At 39.6% G+C, this 20,004-nt stretch overlaps 1 protein-coding gene across 3 annotated transcripts in view; it reads left to right on the top strand.

The window, feature by feature from the left end:
* The first annotated feature begins 682 nt into the window (after nt 1-682).
* IPO8 (importin 8) overlaps nt 683-20,004 on the top strand; it is a 75,232-nt gene continuing 55,910 nt past the window's right edge. For 2 of the 3 annotated variants that reach the window (XM_032855158.1, XM_032855159.1), the window contains exons 1-5: nt 683-990; nt 6,892-6,973; nt 13,440-13,596; nt 16,026-16,184; nt 17,236-17,392. In XM_032855158.1, coding sequence (XP_032711049.1) covers nt 907-990; nt 6,892-6,973; nt 13,440-13,596; nt 16,026-16,184; nt 17,236-17,392 — 639 coding nt within the window. In that variant the 5' untranslated portion in view covers nt 683-906. The remainder of the gene's footprint in view (nt 991-6,891; nt 6,974-13,439; nt 13,597-16,025; nt 16,185-17,235; nt 17,393-20,004) is intronic. The other variant, XM_032855160.1, reaches the window with a different exon arrangement.

Consider the following 20,004-nt stretch of genomic DNA (forward strand, 5'->3'; position numbering starts at 1 on the left):
TAATGCCACAGTGGGTGATAATTGTATAATTCTTCTTGCCTTTCACTACTCTTCTGAGAAGATACAGACATCTTTCAGAAACTCTCAGGCGCAATAGTTTCTCTGATCTCTTTATTTTCACAATTACTCTGTAAATACTTTTACATTTGTATCTTTTGTCAGATTTTACGTTCCTTCATAATAACCTGCATGTCAGTAATCTTGTTATAATGTGGAACCTAAATATCGCAGTACTCTGCCCAAAAACATGTTTAACAGATGTTCAGCGAATGAATGAATGAATGAATGGATGAAGATGGCTCCCACAGACCAAGGAAACCCTGTCCTCCTATGAGCTAGATGATCTTAAGGTCCCAACAAGTCTGCCCTGCAACAGGTTCAGTTGTGATGCCCAAACAGTTTCGTACTAACAAAAAGTGCCATTGCCCGTAAAGAGATCTCGAGCCCGGTTGTTTCCTCATCTGGGAAGCAGGTGAGGCTGTTTTCCGTAAGGCAGCATGGCGGACGCTTGCCGGAGCTAGTGAGCGCGGTTTCCCTCCCGGGAAGAAGCCATTACTGTTTCCGTACAGCAGCATGGGGGGCCGCCTGCGGGAGCTGCCATAGCATCACGCCCGGAGGGAAGAGGCCGCCGTAAAGGAAGCGCCGCTTCCTCTTCTCACTTCTCCCGCCTCCCACCGGTTGTCGTAAAAGGGTGAATGGAGAGCGAGTTGTGGGGGGTAGAAAGGGAGGACAGGGGGCGCGGAGTCAGAGTGGCGCAGCAAGTGGCTGCAGGTGGCGACGGTGGCGGGGGGTGGGGAGTGAGGTAGTCTAGGGGTCGCGGAGGAGGAGGCTGAGAGGATCAAAAGAAAAACTAAAGCTGCAGTCTGGCCTACTGGTCCGGGGGCCGCGGAGCCCCCACCCGGGGAGATGGACCTCAACCGGATCATCCAGGCGCTGAAGGGCACCATCGACCCGAAGCTGCGGATTGCAGCTGAGAATGAGCTCAATCAGGTGAGGAGCGGGCCTGCGGCGCCCCCCCTGGCGCCCCCCGCGGGCTCACCGTGCTCTCCCTCCTCGGCGCCCCCGATCTCCACCCCAACCCGGGCTTCGGACCCCGACGCTCGTCCCGGCCCGCCCCCCACCCCCAGCCCCGGGGGCCAATTTGGCGGCACTCCCCGGATCTTTCCTGAACAACTCGCGCACCTGTTGGCCACCTTTGCATCTTTTCCTGTCGTTTTCCTTCCACGGTGCAGTTTGTTCAGTCCACTGGATCGCTGAAAGAGGCTTTGGAAAGCTTTGCCAGTGTTCGCAGGATGTGTGATTTCCCGAAGTACGCTGATTTAGGGAAGGGGGTGGGAAATTTCACTTAAAATTCGGATCTGAGTTCAGCTTTTCTCCAGACCCAGCCTTTTTTAGGTGTTGCGGTGGTAAGCCCTCCCATCGCCTGCTTCTGTGGGGTTGGTAGGACTGTTTTGACACTGATTGGCAGAGTTTTGTTGGAGCTCTGGGAAAGGCTGCCGGGAGAGTACAGGGGAGAGGACAGGCAGTTTTCATCGTGGTATATTGTACAAAAGACACGTCGAGTAATGTGCGTTTGGAGGCATTTCTTATAAGCGCTAAAATGTCCAAGACTTTCTTTTATCTTCCATCCTCTGTTCTTACTGGCCCTAACCTTGTTCCAGCGTTACCACCGACATTTCGAAATTGTAGTGATCCCAAAATTTAGCTCATGTTTTCCTCCTCACCTGTAAGAATGAATGATAGACTTCTCACTAAAAAGTACGAATTAAGGTCTACTCCCTAGGGTAGAGTGACAACTGGTTGAGGTTGGGGTAATCCTTAAAATGTAAAGGAATATACCTAAATTAGTGGTTTTCAAGGTGCTGCCCAGGATGAGCAAAATCCACATCACCTGGGAACTTGCTGGAATTGGAAATTACTGGGCTTCACATTTAGAGAATCAGAAACTCTGGGGGTGGGTCCCAATTATGTTTTAATTAGCAAGTTAGGTGATTCTGTGCTTCCTGAAGTGTGAGAGCAGCTGTCTTAAGTAAAAGTTTCTGTGGGAGTTCACTAAGGTTTTCCTGGTTGGAGTTGACTTTAAAGTGCAACTGTGCATTTAAATCTTTGAAATCCAGTGGGAAATCTGGACAGCGTTTGGAGTAAGTGTGAATTCAGGATTCCAAGAGATAAAAGGGAGAGTGAAAGCAGTGGAGGGAAGGTGGAGTTAAACAGAAGCCTAAAGAGCATGTGTTGTTACCTCGAAAAGAAAAGGACTCTCACTCAGAATAGGGGAACGTTAAAGTCAGTACCTGTCTCAGGCTTTACGAAGCAGGGTACTATATGTTGATTGGCTAGAAGAATAGTAATCCAGGGGTTGCTTAGAAGGAACAAAGCAAGAGCTGAACTTGGAATCTATTAGTATGTCCAGGGGCATTGGCCTGTTTGTGACCCCCTTCTCTTCACAGTGAGGCCAGATGTTATTTTGATAGTGTCAGTAGGGATTATATCTTTGCTATCATGTTGTACCTTCCTGCCTCTGTTCGCCTATCCTTGCTTTGTTTCTGATTCATCAATGTGTAAGTGATTCATCAATGTATAAGTGTCTGTCCCCAGACAGAAGGGGAAGGGTTGGTGGGAAAGCCTGCAGAGCTAGAAGAGACCCTTGGGACCCAAGTCTACATTTTTCTTCATGGGATTTCAGTTCAAACCCATTTCATCCTCACTCTGCCCTGCCCCATACCCACCCATTTCATCACAGACCATAATTTCCTCTGCAACTGCTCTAAGTAGCTTATTGCTATGCTGCTCTTTGGCATTACGTTTTGTATAATGCTTTGGATTGTAATACGCTCTTACTAAGTACTTTTTTTTTTTTAATTGTCTGTAAGTAGAAGACAAGTATAATGTCGCATAACCTTATAGTAAAATATGGCTATAATATTGGGTTTTGTGTGCTTATTCTTTATCACCACTATAATGTCCTGCTTTGTTGGACAAATGGGTGGGGAAACTATCATAAGTGATTAGGGTCCAGCTTGTTTATTTTAGTCTAGGTCCCCCCTCAGCAACTACGCTCTGCCTAGGAACTGGGGGCAGCTTCTGCAATGTACTGATGATCTGTCAATTGCCTTGTAGAAGAGTAGGCAGTTTCAAAACATAACGGCCTCTGTTCTGAGGGATAGATTCTTGTTTGGAGTTAGAGTTTTCTGTAGTCAACATATTTCTGTTATTAGTTATAGGTTCCTTGATTGCTGTGTGTGATATTGTTTCTGTGGGAAAATGCATTTTCATTTTTTCTTTTTCTTTTTTTAAAAATGATTTATTTATTTGAGAGAGGAGAGCTTGTGAGCCTGGGGAGGAACAGAGGGAGAGAGAGAGAAACTTAAGCAGACTGTACTGAGCATGGAGCCTGAAACGGGGCTCAGTGTCATGGCCCTGAGATCATGACCTGAGCCAAAACCAAGAGTTGGATGCTTAACCAATGGAGCCACTCAGGGGTCCCCAGAAAACACCTTTTCAGTTTTATCTCAGGATATTAAGAATGCATCCTTTGTGCATTCCTCCCAGTCTTTAGGCCCAGAAGTCCCCTTAGCAGCTGCAAAGGGAAGTAGGAATGGGTAGATATCTTGCTCCAGTAACTCATCCACAAAGGTATCTTCTTTTAATAAAACATTCTCCACATGGCCTCAGTAGCGAAATAAAAATAATTACTTTCTTTGCTGAGCTTTGGAATCCCTGCTTTTCTGTGCATCTGTCTGTATCATTTTTATTGCCCTTTAAGAGTGTTTGCTTATATGAATAACATTTATTTGTTTATTTATTTTTAAAGATTTCATTTATTTATTTATTTGACACAGAGAGGCAGGGAGAGAAGGAACATAAGGGGGGGGGGCGAGATTGAGAGGGAGAAGCAGGCTTCCTGCTGAGCAGGGAGGCTGATGTGCGGCTCGAACCCAGGACCCTGGGATCCTGACCTGAGCCACTCCTGACAGAGCTTGCATTCTGGTGGGGGATAGAGATAAGTAAGTAGTATTAGGTCATAAGTGCTATAGTGCTATAGATAGTAAAGTCCTGGAGAGACAGTGTTGGAATGTATAAATAATGTGGTCATTCTCTGAAGAGTGACACTGAGCCAAGACCTAGATGTTGTGAAGGAGTGAAGCAGGTGAAGAACTGGGAGACAAACAGAGGGAGGAGCAAGTCCAATAAAGGCCTTCAGCTTGGCATGTTGGAGCCCTTGAAAAGGTAATGTAGTGGGAGCCATGAGGCAGAGAACTGGAGGCAGCAGTCTTTGCTTTACAATGAGTTCTCGTCAGATGCAGAATTATGCTAAGTAAATACACTATTTTCAGAAAACTTCACAGATACAAAGTAAATATCGAGAAATGCCTTTCATTTTTTTCCTTAGAAACCTGAACCCCGAGGTGGAAAAAGAAATTGGATAAATATTTGTGAGGAAAAATTGTATGAGACTTTATCTGAATTTACCTTTGGATGTTTTAGCTGGCCAAATTAACATAGTTTGAATCAAGGTTGAAAGGAGAAGACAAAAAGTTGCACAAGGTCATTAAAATGGCAGGCAGTTGCAAAAAATGGAGTTCCAAAATGTGTACAAAGGCAACAGTGTTGAAGTGAAAGCAGTCTCCACAATAACTACTCTAAAATAGATACTATTAGTCTAAGTGTACAGGTTATTTTGTACTTATGTGTAATAAGTATCTACACTGGAGAGATTAGAACTAAGCTATGGATGTTTTAGTCTTGGATTCACCATGGGATCTTTCTGTAACTGAAATGTTACAAACATGAGTTATTTTATAATAATGTACATGTAGAAGGTTAGAAGATTGGGCTAAATCTGTGTTAATTTTGACTTCTGTAAACTGCTGTTAGGAGAAATCTGTTTTCTTAAAAATTACTTTAAAATGGTGGTTTCAATTATGAATGAAAAAGAACTTTATGTACAACAGATTTAAGATTCTGAGGTTTAGATAGGATGAAAGGAAGAACAATTATAAGATAATTAAGAATTTTTAAAAAAAGTTTTATTTATGTATTTGACAGGGAGAGAGACAATGAGAGAAGAAACATAAACGGGGAGAGGGAGAAGCAGGCTTCCTGCCAATCAGGGAGCCCGATGTGGGTCTCAATCCCAGGACCCCGGGACTATGACCCAAGCTGAAGGCAGATGCTCAACGACTGAGCCACCCAGGCACCTGGATAATTCAAAATTTTATAGAAAGAATTGGAAAGCAAAATGTCCTTGGATGGAAAAAATCGATATTAAAATCTCGATACGAATTTTCCCCAAATTTTTTAGTCCTTTATCTTATTAATGCTGTTATGAATAAATGAGTAGGAAAGATGGTTAAATTAAAAAGTTGAGTGGTGGGCGCCTGGGTGACTCAGCTGGTTAAGTGACTGCCTTCAGCTCAGGTCATGATCCCAGAGTCCGGGGATCAAGTCCCACGTCGGGCTCCCAACTCTATGGGGAGTCTGCTTCTCCCTCTGATCTTCTCCTCTCTCATGCTCTCTCTCGTTCTCTCTCTCAAATAAATAAAGAAAATCTTAAAAAAAAAAATTGAGTGATATACATAAACCTAGTGGTATGTTGAAAAAGATACCACTATAGGTCCAGGCTCCTGGGAGAAGGGAAGCTGAACAGATTCTCTTCATCACTGTTGGCTTTAGCCTTACTGAGAATTTATGAGTCTTTTCTGGGAACGTCCGCGGGCAAGGCCAAGTGTAAGCTCTGGGAATGTGGCAGAAAGGTAACCTGGTCCAGGTACTTGACATTTGGAGGGAGTATTATCAAAAGGAACTGGCTGCTCTGTATCTTTTTTAATTTTTTTTTTTTTTTTTACTTCTACAGTCAGCCTGTCAAAACTCAGGGGTAGGTCAAAGTAGAACCGGTTGGGGGAGGCAGGGAACTGACCCAGGCAGCACACACGTCAGCACAGACTTAACTTGGGTGTCAGGTTTAAAAGATGCTTCTCCAGGTGCCTGGGTGGCTCAGTTGGTTAAGCGTCTGCCTTCGGCTCAGGTCATGATCCCAGGGTTCCAGGATTGAGCCCCGGGTTGGGCTTCTTGCTTATGGGGAGCCTGCTTCTTCTTCTGCCTGCCGCTCCCACTGCTTGTGTTCTCTCTCTCTGACAAATAGATAAATAACATCTTAAAAATAAAATAAAATAAAATAAAGGATGCTCCACCAACAGGGCAGCTGGTGGTGACAACTTTCAACACTGCCTTATGAGGCACGTCGTTCCAGCCAGGGCTGGTTCTTCATGGCTCATGCACACATAATTAACATTATCTTGTCTGTCTTCCTAGGCCGGATCCAGGTTTTCTGTGTTTCTGTTTGACAAAAATACTATCAGCAAAATTAAAGCACAAATAAGCTGGGAAGAAACACTTGCAATGTGGAGGTCCAATAAAAGTTAGGATTTTAAATGTATAAATAGCTCTTAGGATTACTAAGAATGAAACAAATACTCTTCAAAAAAGGATAAAGGGAATAATTTGTAGAAGAAAACAGCCAACAGAAAGGATGAATTTTAACGTAGCAGAAATGTAATTTAAAATATGAGTCAATTTTGAAGGAATGATAATGCTAAACATTGTGTTGGATAGATGGGTATATACTACTTTTGGGAGTGGAGATTGCTACACACTTTCTGGAGAGCATTTTAACAATATATGTTAAAAACCAAAAATATTCATACCCCTTTATTCATCAATTTATTCCAATTTTGATTAGAAGTATTTCAGTAATCTTATTTTTGCCTTGAAAAATTTCTCTCACTTTAAAAGTTTTCCTTTTATTTGGACAGTAATTTTGTATTCAGTAACAGTGCTAACAGTTATTCATTTATATTGGCCTATTTTATAAATATTTCTTTGTAATTTCAGTCCTACAAGATTATCAATTTTGCCCCCAGTTTACTTCGGATTATAGTCTCTGACCATGTGGAATTCCCAGTACGTCAGGCAGGTGAGTAGTTTTTTCATCCTTTATAAAATTACTTATATCTGTGATTTCTTTAAAAAATAGGAAGCACACTAAAGTAATTCTAATGGCTTAAAAACTCTTTTTCCCTGGAAATTTAGAGGTAGATACTGAGTTTTTACATCTTCCCTAGTTTTTCCTCTCCTCCTCTCCTTTTCACCTACTGATTCCTTGCTTCTGTAATTTTGCCATTTTCCCCCTTAGTTTTCACAATTTCAGTGGCTTAATCTCCCTAATTCTTTATGATTCCTGGTGGACGACCCTTTGGGTCCATAGATGAAGACCGTGAATTTATGTATGTGGATTTGAGCTCCATTCATAAGTCAGATCATGGATGTAATATATGTGCACAGGTGTTCCTAAACACGTGTTTGGGGAACAGGACTTTCTTTTTTCTTTTTTCTTTTTATTTAAAGATTTTTATTTATTTATTTGACAGAGATAGCAGCAGCAGAGGGAGAGGCAGAGAGAGGGAGAGAAGCAGACTCCCCACTGAGCAGGGAGCCTGATGTGGGGCTGGATTCCAGGACCCTGAGATCATGACGTGAGCCGAAGGCAGAGGCTTAACTGCCTAGCCATCCAGGCGCCCCAGGACTTTTGTTTTAAACATGAGACTTACTTTCAAGTGCTGTGGGACCTTATGGTAGTTCCATGGTGTTGTGCCTTCCTCTTTTTGCCTTTTTAATGAGCTGGTCATTACAGGCCAGAATGTAAAAAATGGAGAACGTCTTGGAGTGTCATGAGTCCTGAAAAGATAGTAATATCAAGATAAAGGGAATAAAATGATAAATGCTAATTTAAAAAGTAGATATTTAAAAACTCTTTTTTTAAAGCTAGGCCACTTGATATATATTCTTTTTTGTTTGTTTGTTTGTTTGTTTTTTTGTTTTTAAGATTTTAATCATCTATTTGACGGAGAGAGAGACAGCGAGAGAGGGAACAAAATGAGGGGGAGCTGGAGAGGGAGAAGCAGGCTTCCTGCCGAGCAGGGAGCCTGATGCAGGGCTGGATCTCAGGACTCCTGGATCATGACCTGAGCCGAAGGCAGATGCCTAACGACTGAGCTGCCCAGGGCACCCCAGTATATATTCATTATGAATAATTTGGGCAACACAGAAAAATACGAAGATGAAAGTAAAAAAATTTACTCAATATTCATTGCTCAGAAATGGCCATCATTAACATTAGGCAAACATTAGTCTTTGCAGGTTCAGGTAGGGAGAGATCAACAATTTTATACAGGTAAGATTATACTCTACACGCTGATAAAAGTATTTAATTTTCCTTGAGCATAACAAAAAAAGAGGTAAGGAATCATTAGCTTTGGGGAAATACTTGTAGCAATATGTATGATTTCCTAAAAGATCCCTTTGTTATTAAGAAAACAGTGTGGAGATTCCTCAAGAAATTAAAAATAGAGCTTCCCTATGACCCTGCAATTGCACTACTGGGTATTTACCCCAAAGATACAGATGTAGTGGAAAGAAGGGCCATCTGTACCCCAATGTTTATAGCAGCAATGGCCACGGTCGCCAAACTGTGGAAAGAACCAAGATGCCCTTCAACGGACGAATGGATAAGGAAGATGTGGTCCATAAACACTATGGAGTATTATGCCTCCATCAGAAAGGATGAATACTTAACTTTTGTAGCAACATGGACGGAACTGGAAGAGATTATGCTGAGTGAAATAACTCAAGCAGAGAGAGTCAATTATCATATGGTTTCACTTATTTGTGGAGCATAACAAATAACATGGAGGACAAGGGGAGATGGAGAGGAGAAGGGAGTTGAGGGAAATTGGAAGGGGAGGTGAACCATGAGAGACTATGGACTCTGAAAAACAATCTGAGGGTTTTGAAGGGGCGCGGGGTGGGAGGTTGGGGGAACCAGGTGGTGGGTATTAGAGAGGGCACGGATTGCATGGAGCTCTGGGTGTGGTGCAAAAACAATGAGTACTGTTACGCTGAAAAGAAATACAAAATTAAAAAAAAAAAGAGAAAAAGAAAAGCTTATGGAGAGACTCTTAATCTCACAAAACAAACTGAGGGTTGCTTGGGGGAGGGGGTTGGGAGTGGGTGGTGGGGTTATGGACATTGGGGAGGGTATGTGCTATGGTGAGTGCTGTGAAGTATGTAAACCTGGCGATTCATAGACCTGTACCCCTGGGGCTAATAATACATTATATGTTTATAAAAAAATTAAAAAAAAAAAAAGAAAAGCTTATGGAAAAACCTACATGTTGTAATTATTTGTAACTTTAACAAGGTGTATAAGACTTATGTGTAGATTTTTTGAAATTGTAACTCTGTTGTTTAATCTTTGTTTTATGAAATAAGGCTGTTCTGAAATCACATTTTGCTAAATGGAAACTGTTTTAATAATCTAAGTGTTTATAGGGCCATCGCATAGTATTTTTAAAGATTTTAACAGTTTATTGATTTAATATGTCTTCTTTACATGACATATAAACACTACAAAAATTCATTGGATTGCCCCAATTACACCCCCAGAGATACCTGCCATCAACTTTGGTGCAAGGTTCTCCAATTCCTTTTTTCCCTGTAGATTTGATAGTTTTAAAATGTAACAAAAATATGTCTTTATTCCACATGGTGTTTTATAACTTTTTTTTCCCTATTGAACCATATACCCTTGGGGGGTCGTTCCATACTGGTGTATATGCATATAAATGTGCTTTATTCTTTGTAACAATTGTTTATTATTTCTTTGTACAGAACTCCTTTAGTTTATTTAAACAATTTGATATTGAAGGATATTTCCTTTATTGTCCCTTTTTGTTGTTATTGTTGATAGAGGCAAAGCTATAATCAGAATCCTTGGACATTTATCTCTGGATACTTGTGGAAATATTTTCAAAGAATAATAAGAAATGGAGATGCTGGGTGGATATTAATGATATTAAAATTTTCAATTTTGAATCTTCTCACCAAGTTGCTTTTGCTTATTTTTTGTGTCATAACTGCAATAATGCTAGGTTCCTCATATCCTCTGTACAACTTTGAATCTTAATAATGTATATAACAGTTTTTTTTTAAGATTTTATTTATTTGACAGAGAGATCACAAGTAGGCAGACAGGCAGGCAGAGAGAGTGGGGGGAAGCAGGCTCCCCACTAAGCAGAGAGTCCAATGTGGGGCTCAATCCCAGGACCCTGGGATCATGACCTGAGCTGAAGGCAGAGGCTTAACCCACTGAGCCACCCAGGTGCCCCTATAACTGAGTTTTGATATGAAATGTAAATAGCATTTATAGGCAATTTTTCTTCATAATTTATGTAGATTTCAAATCTGTTAGTCACAAGACAGAGTTTAGCTTGGTGGTTAATTTTTTATTAGGACAGTTTTCTCTATTAGAGCATCTATTTTATCATTGAATGTAAAATATACAGTGTAAAATTCTACATTATATCTCCCCTAAACTTAAAAATTTTCTGTCCTATTTAATCTATTATTAAAATACAGAGATACCCCAAGAACCTTATGGTGACACCCAGACAGGTAATTTATCATTTTATCATGACATTTAAAAAAGAATGATGTGATTTTTGCTTTAAAAAGAAGTCAGCCTGCATAAAACTATCAAAAATATGCTAATATTAAATGGAAAGACATAGTTCTGCAGAATAGTCAGTTCTTGATTTTTTGGCTTGTGGGCAATCCTATAATATTCTTGTTACCATCAATCAAGCTCATTAGTGAATGTCCCTTATTACTTTACTGTGGAGAAATAGGGAAAAAATGTAATATTTTGATATTGATAAGCAAAACAAAATAAATCTGAATGTTCTGTTATTTTCTAGTATTAAGAGGCATAATAGCATTCTTAATATTATTATCCAATGTACAGAGAAAGGAGCCCATCTTAAATTTAGTATAGTTATGATTAAGAATCTCTCAGGTGGCTTTGTTTTCAGTTTTTTACTCCTTGCTTGTGAGGAGACCCTCTACTATACCTAAACCTAGTTTTAGAAATGTGGTTTCTTTAGTAAATTTTGGAGTTGCTATGAGCAGAAAAGTCGTTTGGAATTGAAAGTGGTAGTTGAGGGGCACGTGGCTGGCCCGGTCACTAGAGTGTGTGACTCTTGATCTTGGGGTTATACATTTGAACCCCATGTTGGGTGTGGAGATTACTTAAAAATAAAATCTTTAAAAAAAAAGGTTAAATAAATGAAAGTGGTAGTTTAGGGTTGGATGTTACATTAGACCTGATGAAGTCATTGTTGGTGACTGGTGTGGGGACCCTCATTTGAAAAGTAGCATGGATCTGTTTTCTGTAAGTTGCTTGCTTTTTTGTTCTTCTGACTTTTTGTATATATTTTTAAAAGATGGATGGGGCCGCGTGGGTGGCTCAATGGGTTAAGCCTCTGCCTTCGGCTCAGGTCATGATCTCAGGGTCCTGGGATCGAGACCCACATCGGGCTCTCTGCTCAGCAGGGAGCCTGCTTCCTCATCTCTTTCTCTCTGCCTCTTTGTGATCTCTGTCAAATAAATGAATAACATCTTTAAAAAAAAAAACACGGATGGGGGTGCCTGGGTGGCTCAGTGGGTTAAAGCCTCTGCCTTTGGCTCGGGTCATGATCCCGGGGTCCTGGGATTGAGCCCCATATCGGGCTTTCTGCTCAGCAGGGAGCCTGCTTCCCCCCCCCCGCCCCGCCTGCCTCTCTGCCTACTTGTGATCTCTGTCAAATAAATAAATAAAATCTTAAAAAAAAAAAAGATGGATAGGGAGAGATATAAAAATTCAGCCTATAGCTAAGTTATTCACAAGTTATTCTTTAAGGTTAACCTTAGTGTTCTAGAATACAGAACCTAGAAAAAATTGGGAAGATGCCTCTGATCAGTCCAGAAGCATGACAAGAAACTCTTTCATTAAAACCCATGTGTCTTGTATGTAGGAAGCTCTTAGCTCTTACTCAGAATCTATTTAATCTTGTTTTGGTTATAATTTACATACACTATTCAATTTCCTAGCCTGTAACAGATTAACGAATAAGAGAGAAAGGGACTACCAAATTACAATGAAAAATGGAAAAAACCTAGAAACGTTCACTCAAAAAGCCCAGCGTTGTGCTTCAGTGAGTTCATACTGGCATCCTTTCCCCTTTGAGGTTGTGGGACCAATTGACCTGTGTAGTTGTGAGTCTGGATTCCTGAGCATAGGGCTTAAGTGATGATCTGTTGTGCTTGAGAGGGAGAGAACTGTGTGTACGCATTAGAAAGTTAATTTTAGACTTAAGATGCTTGGAATGGTGGATTTCACAGAAAAACAAAGTTTAATAATTTCCATATGACTGGATTAAGATGATATTTGTGTTTTGTTAGCTCTGGCAAATGGTTAGATAGATAACTTCAATTAAATGATGAAAGGAAGGTTTTTAGATTATTGATAGTTTGAATTATCTTTGGTACCTTTTCTTAATTATTCTTAGCAATCCATGATTATCTGTATGAGAAATTAATACTCTCTTATTAACTTGTAACAGGTTCAATTTTACTTTAACGGATTGAGGATTTAATTTTTTAAAAAGATTTTATTTTTTTATTAGAGAGAGTGCATGTGTGTGTGAGTGCAGAATAGGAAGGGAGAGGGACAAGCAGACTCCTCACTGAGTGCAGAGCCCGATGAGGGGCTCGGTCTCCGGACCCTGAGATCATGACCTGAGCTGAAATCAAGAGTCAGATGCTTAACTGACTGAGCCACCCAGGTGCCTCTAATTGAGGATTTATTATTTTTTTTGTTTGTTTTGTTTTTAAGAACTTTAAAAAATATATTTATTTGAGAGAGAGGGAGAGAGAGGAAGAGTGTGCACAAGTGGGGGTTGGGCAGACAGAGAGGCAGAAGCAGGCTCCCTGCTGAACTCCTTGAAGGTTAATGTCTTTTTCCCTATTCTTCTATTTACAAGTGGTAAATATTTCAGAAGGGTAAGACAGAAATTAGCAATATTTTGGTGCAGGATAGTGGCCAGTGAGAAAAGATAAACAAGATAAAGATAAACAAGAAAAGCAGGGTACATGAAGGACGGTGGAATTTCACCTGTTGTGGACTCAGCTTTCGGCATTAGGAGCAGTATTATCTTTATGCCATCAAAATACAGTTAGTAGAGTTTCATTTAGACTACCTTATATTTAGTCTAAGGATATATACTTGATTCCTAGATCATGTTTCTGTCCTCTAGACTCTGAAGCTTGATTTAATGAAAGGTTTTCTGCTTAGATTTGGTTTACTAGGTAAAGATAAAGTTTAAATTCTTCTACATTTTCCCTTCGCCAGTTGGCTATTTATAATTTTAAGATATTTCCATTTTTGCTGAGTGTCATGTTTAGCGGTGAAGATATAACATGAAGGACTTAGCCTTTCATGCTCTGTAAAGCTATGTTAAAGCCATCTTTTCAGTATTGCTATGTTAGCATTTTATTCTCCACCTTAGCTGCCATTTACTTGAAGAACATGGTGACACAGTACTGGCCTGACCGAGAACCTCCACCGGGAGAAGTAGTATTTCCATTCAACATTCACGAAAATGATCGCCAGCAAATACGTGATAACATTGTGGAAGGAATAATTCGGTCTCCGGATTTAGTGAGGTACATTATACTCTATATGATTAGTAGGGAGCACGAAATGTTTGGATGGGAGAGGTTGGATTTAATCATCAGCCTCAAGTTTGTATATCTGAAGAGGTAAAGTAATGAAGGTGGACACTCAAAAAATATTGTTTGACTTATTTGTCTTTGAGTTTGTAATTCTTTGCCTCAGAGTATTTTGGAAAAGATTTAGTTGCCGTAAGTTGCCCAAAAAAGAGTTAAGGCAAAAATCAAACTTAACTAAAATTGTATAAATCCCTGCTGTTTAAATAACCTATGTTCTTAGTTATGATCTCTTTACTTTTTACCAGCTGTTTCCCCCACCTCCCCATAATACAGGGAAATTGAGGCCTGGGAGTTTTAACCACTTTTCTTCCTACTTTACCTATGTTTTCATTCATTTTTTTAAATGAACTGAGTATCTTTTTCTTTAGAGAAGACAGGATAGAGTATGTATAGGCTAGAAGACTGGCTCCAGTTTTTAAAATTCAGGTTAGATGCTATAAGCAGCACTGGTCAGTAGGCCTTTATGTGATGATGGAGCTCTCCTGTACCCACCCTGTCCAGTACTTAGCCACATGACGTCGGTGGCTGTTGAGTGCCTGCAATGTGGCTGCTGCAGCCGAGGACCCGGATGTTGGTAGGAGTGTGCACATAATGCTAGCGGCTTCCCCTCTCGCACCGCAGAGCTGCAGACTCACAGTTCGCACTTTCAAAATAGGAAACAGATTCTTTTCCACGTGAGTTCGTAGTTAGATTTCTGTTGAAAACGGAGGAGGGAAAGAGGTGAAACTGAGGTAGGGGAGCGAAATTGTTTAACATTAATAGATGAGCTATAACTTTAGCCCTGAGTGTCTCATGTACATTATGTCATAAGCAGCAGGAATAGTGAAGGAAGTGTGAGGGGAATAGTGGGGAAGGAGAACAAACATTGAACAACTCTTCTTGCAGTTCCTTTGTTAGTTAAGAGGAGAAAGGATGGGTACTGATTAAAGAAAATCCCCAGTATTCTCAGCGGGTGCCCACATCCAGCCAAGCAGGGGCTCCCCTCTGGCGCCGTCGTGTGTCTGTGTCTCGTCAAAGTCTTTACACTTTCAGTTCTCTCTGAGTCTTGTGATGCTTCTGCACAATAACATAGGAAGGGACGGCTGCTCATAGCCATCCCTCCTTGCTTGCTGGGAAAATGAAGGCGTTGGGAGGTCTCCTAAAGATGAAATTTGAAAAAATGAGAAGTTTTAGTTTTATTGCACACAGATGTGATGTATTTATTGTTTAGGAACGACTGCTGGTGGCACAAGAGAAGAATTTTATCTTTATCGTGAGACAGTTGCTTCTTGTGTGTCCTGAAGACTTAATTGTAATCACTCTTAAAGAACTATTCTCAGAGTTCATTTAAGAGTATGGCACAGAAAAATTTTCAAATGGATTTGATAACATAAAAGGAATTATTTTGTGTGTTTCATTTCAGTGAATGCAAATTATTAGCCAGTGGAACACACATTTTTTTGGGGGAGGAGGCATTATGGAATCCTAATTTAGCCAGGTTCACTTTCTAATCATTTGCAAATGACCATATAAGGACATATTGATAGTCTGTGGAGGAGAAATTTTTTTCTTCAATTTTGTTTTTTCCCTGATCCCAATTATAGTAGGGCTTCCATTGAGGAAATGGATATTGACATAAATGTTATGAGATCACGTTTTTTATTAACTTTGTTGTTTTATTAAAGAGAAGTTGGTTTTAGGTCTTTCTTATTGCTTTTTTCTTAATTTCTCTGCAAATAACTTAGCTTTCCTCTTCAGGAATTGCCAGCTAATACTTGCTTCTTATTCTAAAAGACAAAAATTACTGTCTTAGGAAGCTTTGACAGGAGCGACATACTGTGTTGGCTGTTTACTATAATGGATGGCTCAGGCTCACTGAGATGCTTCCCACTGTTATGTCAGCCTTTGTTTTACCTACTTTGACTATTTTTAGGCTGTTTTTCCAGTTGAAATGACAAAATACTTTGTTTTGTTCTGTTTCCCCCTTCGGATATGATAACTAAACTACAAAAGATGACAAAGTGGGAAATTTTGCAGAGCTGTGGTGGATTCATTCTTTCTTCCTTTTTTTTTTTTTTTGAGAATTTTTAAATGAATTTTTGTTTTTAAATTATTTTTTTTCTCCCCAAGGCTGTATTTAGGATAATCCCATTTGAAAGTTTTCATTCATTGTAAGAAATTACCCATTTTGTTTATTTTCAGTAAGTGGAGCTACTGAAGAGATTTTTCTTTATAGGACTGTTCTTTTTTCCCCTGCCCAAGATATGTAACTATATAATATAGGTAAATAGAGGTTAGAGTGCTTTTGTGTAAAATATTAGAGGTGTTTGAATCTGATATTTATAACTACTTAGATTGTGGACTTTTTTCCCCCCACCTTATAGAGTCCAGTTAACAATGTGTCTCCGTGCCATCATTAAATATGATTTCCCTGGTCACTGGCCAGCGGTAGTCGACAAGATAGACTATTACTTGCAATCACAGAGCAGTGGAAGCTGGCTTGGCAGTTTATTATGTCTGTATCAACTGGTGAAGACATATGAGTAAGTTGATTTCTACTGGCTGAAGATACCAGCCTTGTGTTACTTAGAAAGAATTAAATTGCATAGAGAGGTCTGCTATATGGGTGTTATGCAAAATCAGGTTGGTTTGGGAAATGGTGGGTTAAGCACAAACATGTTTATTTACTATAGTTATTCAGAGAACCTTAAATCTGCTAAAGTACATTGCTAATCTCTAAGGCAGAGATAAGATATGCAGTGTTTCTTGAATTTATTTGCCAGTTTCAGTGGCCCATTTATTAACAGTTTTCCTTGGAAACTCATATGGAGGTACCTTAATATTTAAGTTCTTCAAGTGAGCACATTAAGTAAACCAAACATTTAACTTTTTGGATGCAAGATAGAAAATGTTCAAGTTTCCTTGCTAGTGACGTTCTTTTCCATAGAAGTTGCTCAGGAGTTAGGAGACCAGTGAGCGTCATGTTTAATAGCATTGCTTTCTGGTTTCTGGGAGGGTTGTGCCTTATGCATGCAGAGTCCTGTAGTTTTCCTTTTAAAAAATTGGTTAGTTCTGACTCTGTAGAGTTTTTAGAAGATATTTGAGATTTGGAGCAATTGAAGTAATTTGAGAGCACCTAAGTTTGCAAACTGTTTTTAACATTTCAATTTAGTGTATTCTAAGAAGAAATTTTTTCCTGCATTATTTATTATGGGATAGGAATGTCTGTCAACTTACGTTTAATAGGAAGAATTGTGGTATGATGAAAATTACGTAGTAGAAAAAAATCACTTAGGAAATTTGCAAAATAGTCTAGAATTCTTTGAAATCAATTTAACCCCTTTTAGAAAGATTTTAGGTTTCTCTGCCTAAAAGAGGGATTTTATTCCAAGTTTATTCTTAAAATCCAAACAGAAAATGTAAGCCACTGTTTGTATATGTGCTGCCGAAGCGAGCACTGTAAGCCACTGTTTGGAATGTTTTTGTTTCATTAGCTGTATCTAGTTTAAGAAATTTAAAAAAAATTCATTATTTATAGCTCTTTTGTAGGGGGAGAAATTATTTTTTTTCTCTTTTTTGTCTTTGCTTATGTAGATATAAGAAAGCTGAGGAAAGAGAGCCTCTTATAGCAGCAATGCAAATATTTCTGCCTCGTATTCAGCAACAAATCATGCAGCTCCTTCCGGATTCCTCACATTATTCTGTTTTACTACAAAAGCAGATTCTGAAAATCTTTTACGCACTTGTTCAGGTAAGTTTTTGTTGCAGAAGATAAATATGGGGCCTTGTATTTCTGCCTGATCTATGGAAAGTGCTTAATAAGTGTAAGTTATTATTAAAAATTATTATCTATTCCATATGTATTTCTTTTAAAAAATCCTATGGAAGAACAGACTCACAGAAATTAACTTAATTGTCCAAATTTATCTTAGTGGCAGAGCTGAGATTCACTGACTGTGCCTTTTGCTCCAGTGTCTGAAGTGCTGGCTGAGGAAGAACCAGAGTAATTAACTGACTGAGATGACTTGACTCATCTGTCAGTAGCATCCTGCCTGCTGATAAGTTAGGATTAGAGGAGAAGGGGAAGGAAAAGAAGAGGGTCCTTTTTTTAGCGGGAAATCATACTGATGACAGTTTCTTTATAATTTGACCCAATGTAAGGCTAACAGTGAATGTTTAGTGCTCCACTTTCCTTCGTTTAAAATCCTTCCTTTTCTTACCTGAAAGCTATAAAGAAGATTAATATAAGAGTCTAAAAAATAAGAAGAGGACAGAAATGGAATGTTTTAAATATAAAAATATTTAAAATTTAATCCTTGAAAGATTTAGATAAATTATTTAGATCTGGGTGGAGGAGGAATCACTTGTCAGTCTGTAAAGTGTTTGATGACGAATGAGTCAAACCTCTATTACATGTTTTTTTACTAGATCAGTCATGCAAGAGGGTAGTGTTGTCAAGCTAGAGAGCCAGGACATTGGTTTTTGTTCATGTCACTCAAGTACCTTTGTAGTGTTTCAGAATATTTCACTTCCATAAAGAACGATACTTTTAGACTCCTCTTTTGAACTTTTAAAAAAATATTTATTTATTTTAGAGAGAGGGAAAGAGAGTGAGGGGAGCAGGGGGAGGAGCAAGAGGGGGAGGGAGAGAGAGGATCTCAAGTGGGCTCCGCATTCAGCATGGAGTCTGATGCAAGGCTTGATCTTACCACTCTGAGATCAAGACCTGATTTGAAAGCAGGAGTAGGACACTCGACTGACTGCACCACCCAGGCACCCTTCATCTTTTAAACTTTTTTTTTTTTTTTAAAGATTTTATTTATTTGAGAGAAAGAGAGACAGAGTGAGAGAGCATGAGAGGGGAGGTCAGAGGGAGAAGCAGATACCCCATGGAGCTGGGAGCCCGATGTGGGACTCGATCCCAGAACTCTGGGATCATGACCTGAGCCGAAGGCAGTGGCTTAACCAACTGAGCCACCCAGGTGCCCCCATCTTTTAAACTTTTAATAGAGGATGGTTTGAGGTAATTTTTTTTTTTTTCCAGCTTAGCAGGGAGAGGGAAGGGGGGAGGAAATAAATCTGAGGAGAGAAAAAGCTAGGATACCAGGAAACTATATTCCACCTCTCCCATCCCCCACCCCCTTTTTAAAAAGTAATAGGGAAGGAAGATACATGGTGCCTTTGGCTTTTTATTAAAGCACTGTTCAGAAGTTTTCCTCAGGACAGTCACTTTACTCAGAGGCAAACATTTTTTATTCTGTGAGATGTTTTCCTATTAGATACAGTAATATCGCATTTATACAGAGTCTAGACTTCCCTTTCCCATCAGGAGAAGCATAGTAGGATTCCGGAAGTAAGACAGAGGCTCATGAAATAATTTTCCTAAAGCCTCCTCTTTTGTTTGATTTCCTAAGAAGGTGGAATCTAAAAAACCAGTGCAGAACCTCAACATTTTTAATCATTTTGGTGATCTATTATATGCTACCAAAGTAATATGCTCCCTCTGGGAATCCTGGAAGCAAAACTTGAGGCAGCTTTAAGGGCATGATACAATAATAATGTAAGTAAAAAGTTAATGTTTGGTAATTCAGGAAGAGGCAGAAAAGTTTGTTTTAAAAAGTGTGATAAAATTGAATTGATTTTGTCTAAGTAGCATTTATTAAATGTTTGTTGTGTACATGGCATGGATAGTCCATACATACTTCAGAATTCAGTTTGTCCAGAAGTGAACTCCTCGTCACTCACTCACTAACCCTGAATCTGTTCCTCCTGTGCCCCCTATCTCAAGCCCCAACAACTCATCATTGCACTTAAACTGGGAACTTCTTAACATAGACCATAAACCCGTCATATCTCCACCTTCTCTTTCACCATTCTTACCTTTGTACTTTACACTTCGGTCATGCTGGAATTCTTTCAGCTGCATGAATAAGTCATGCCCTCTGTCATTCTGAGCTTCTGAAATTCTGTCTGGAACACTCTTGTCCTTTATAGCTGGCCAATTCTTGCTCTTTCTCCAGGTCTTAGCTTGTGTGTCGCTTCTAGAAAGATGTCCCTGATACTCCCAGCCTGGATGAGGCGATCTTCTTGTGTGTGCCTTTAACAATATTGTACTGTTTTTGTCTGTGTTGTGTATCATACCATATTGTAATTGCTTGTTCATATGTGTGTTTCCCCCAACTAGTGTGTAGGCTTTGTGAAGACAGAGACTATGCCTCGTACTTGTCATTATGTCCTTTGCATGTAGCACATTTTGAAATGCATGGACGTAGAAGCACTGTGTCTTACAGGAGTGTAACTCACAATGTAGCAGGGAGATGCACAGTAATACGTAGTTGTGTGTGATGCTGCAGTGTAGAGAAA

The sequence above is a fragment of the Lontra canadensis genome, unplaced genomic scaffold (genome assembly GCF_010015895.1).
Source record: "Lontra canadensis isolate GAN:19392208 unplaced genomic scaffold, GSC_riverotter_1.0 scaffold9, whole genome shotgun sequence".
Taxonomy (NCBI): Eukaryota; Metazoa; Chordata; class Mammalia; order Carnivora; family Mustelidae; genus Lontra; species Lontra canadensis.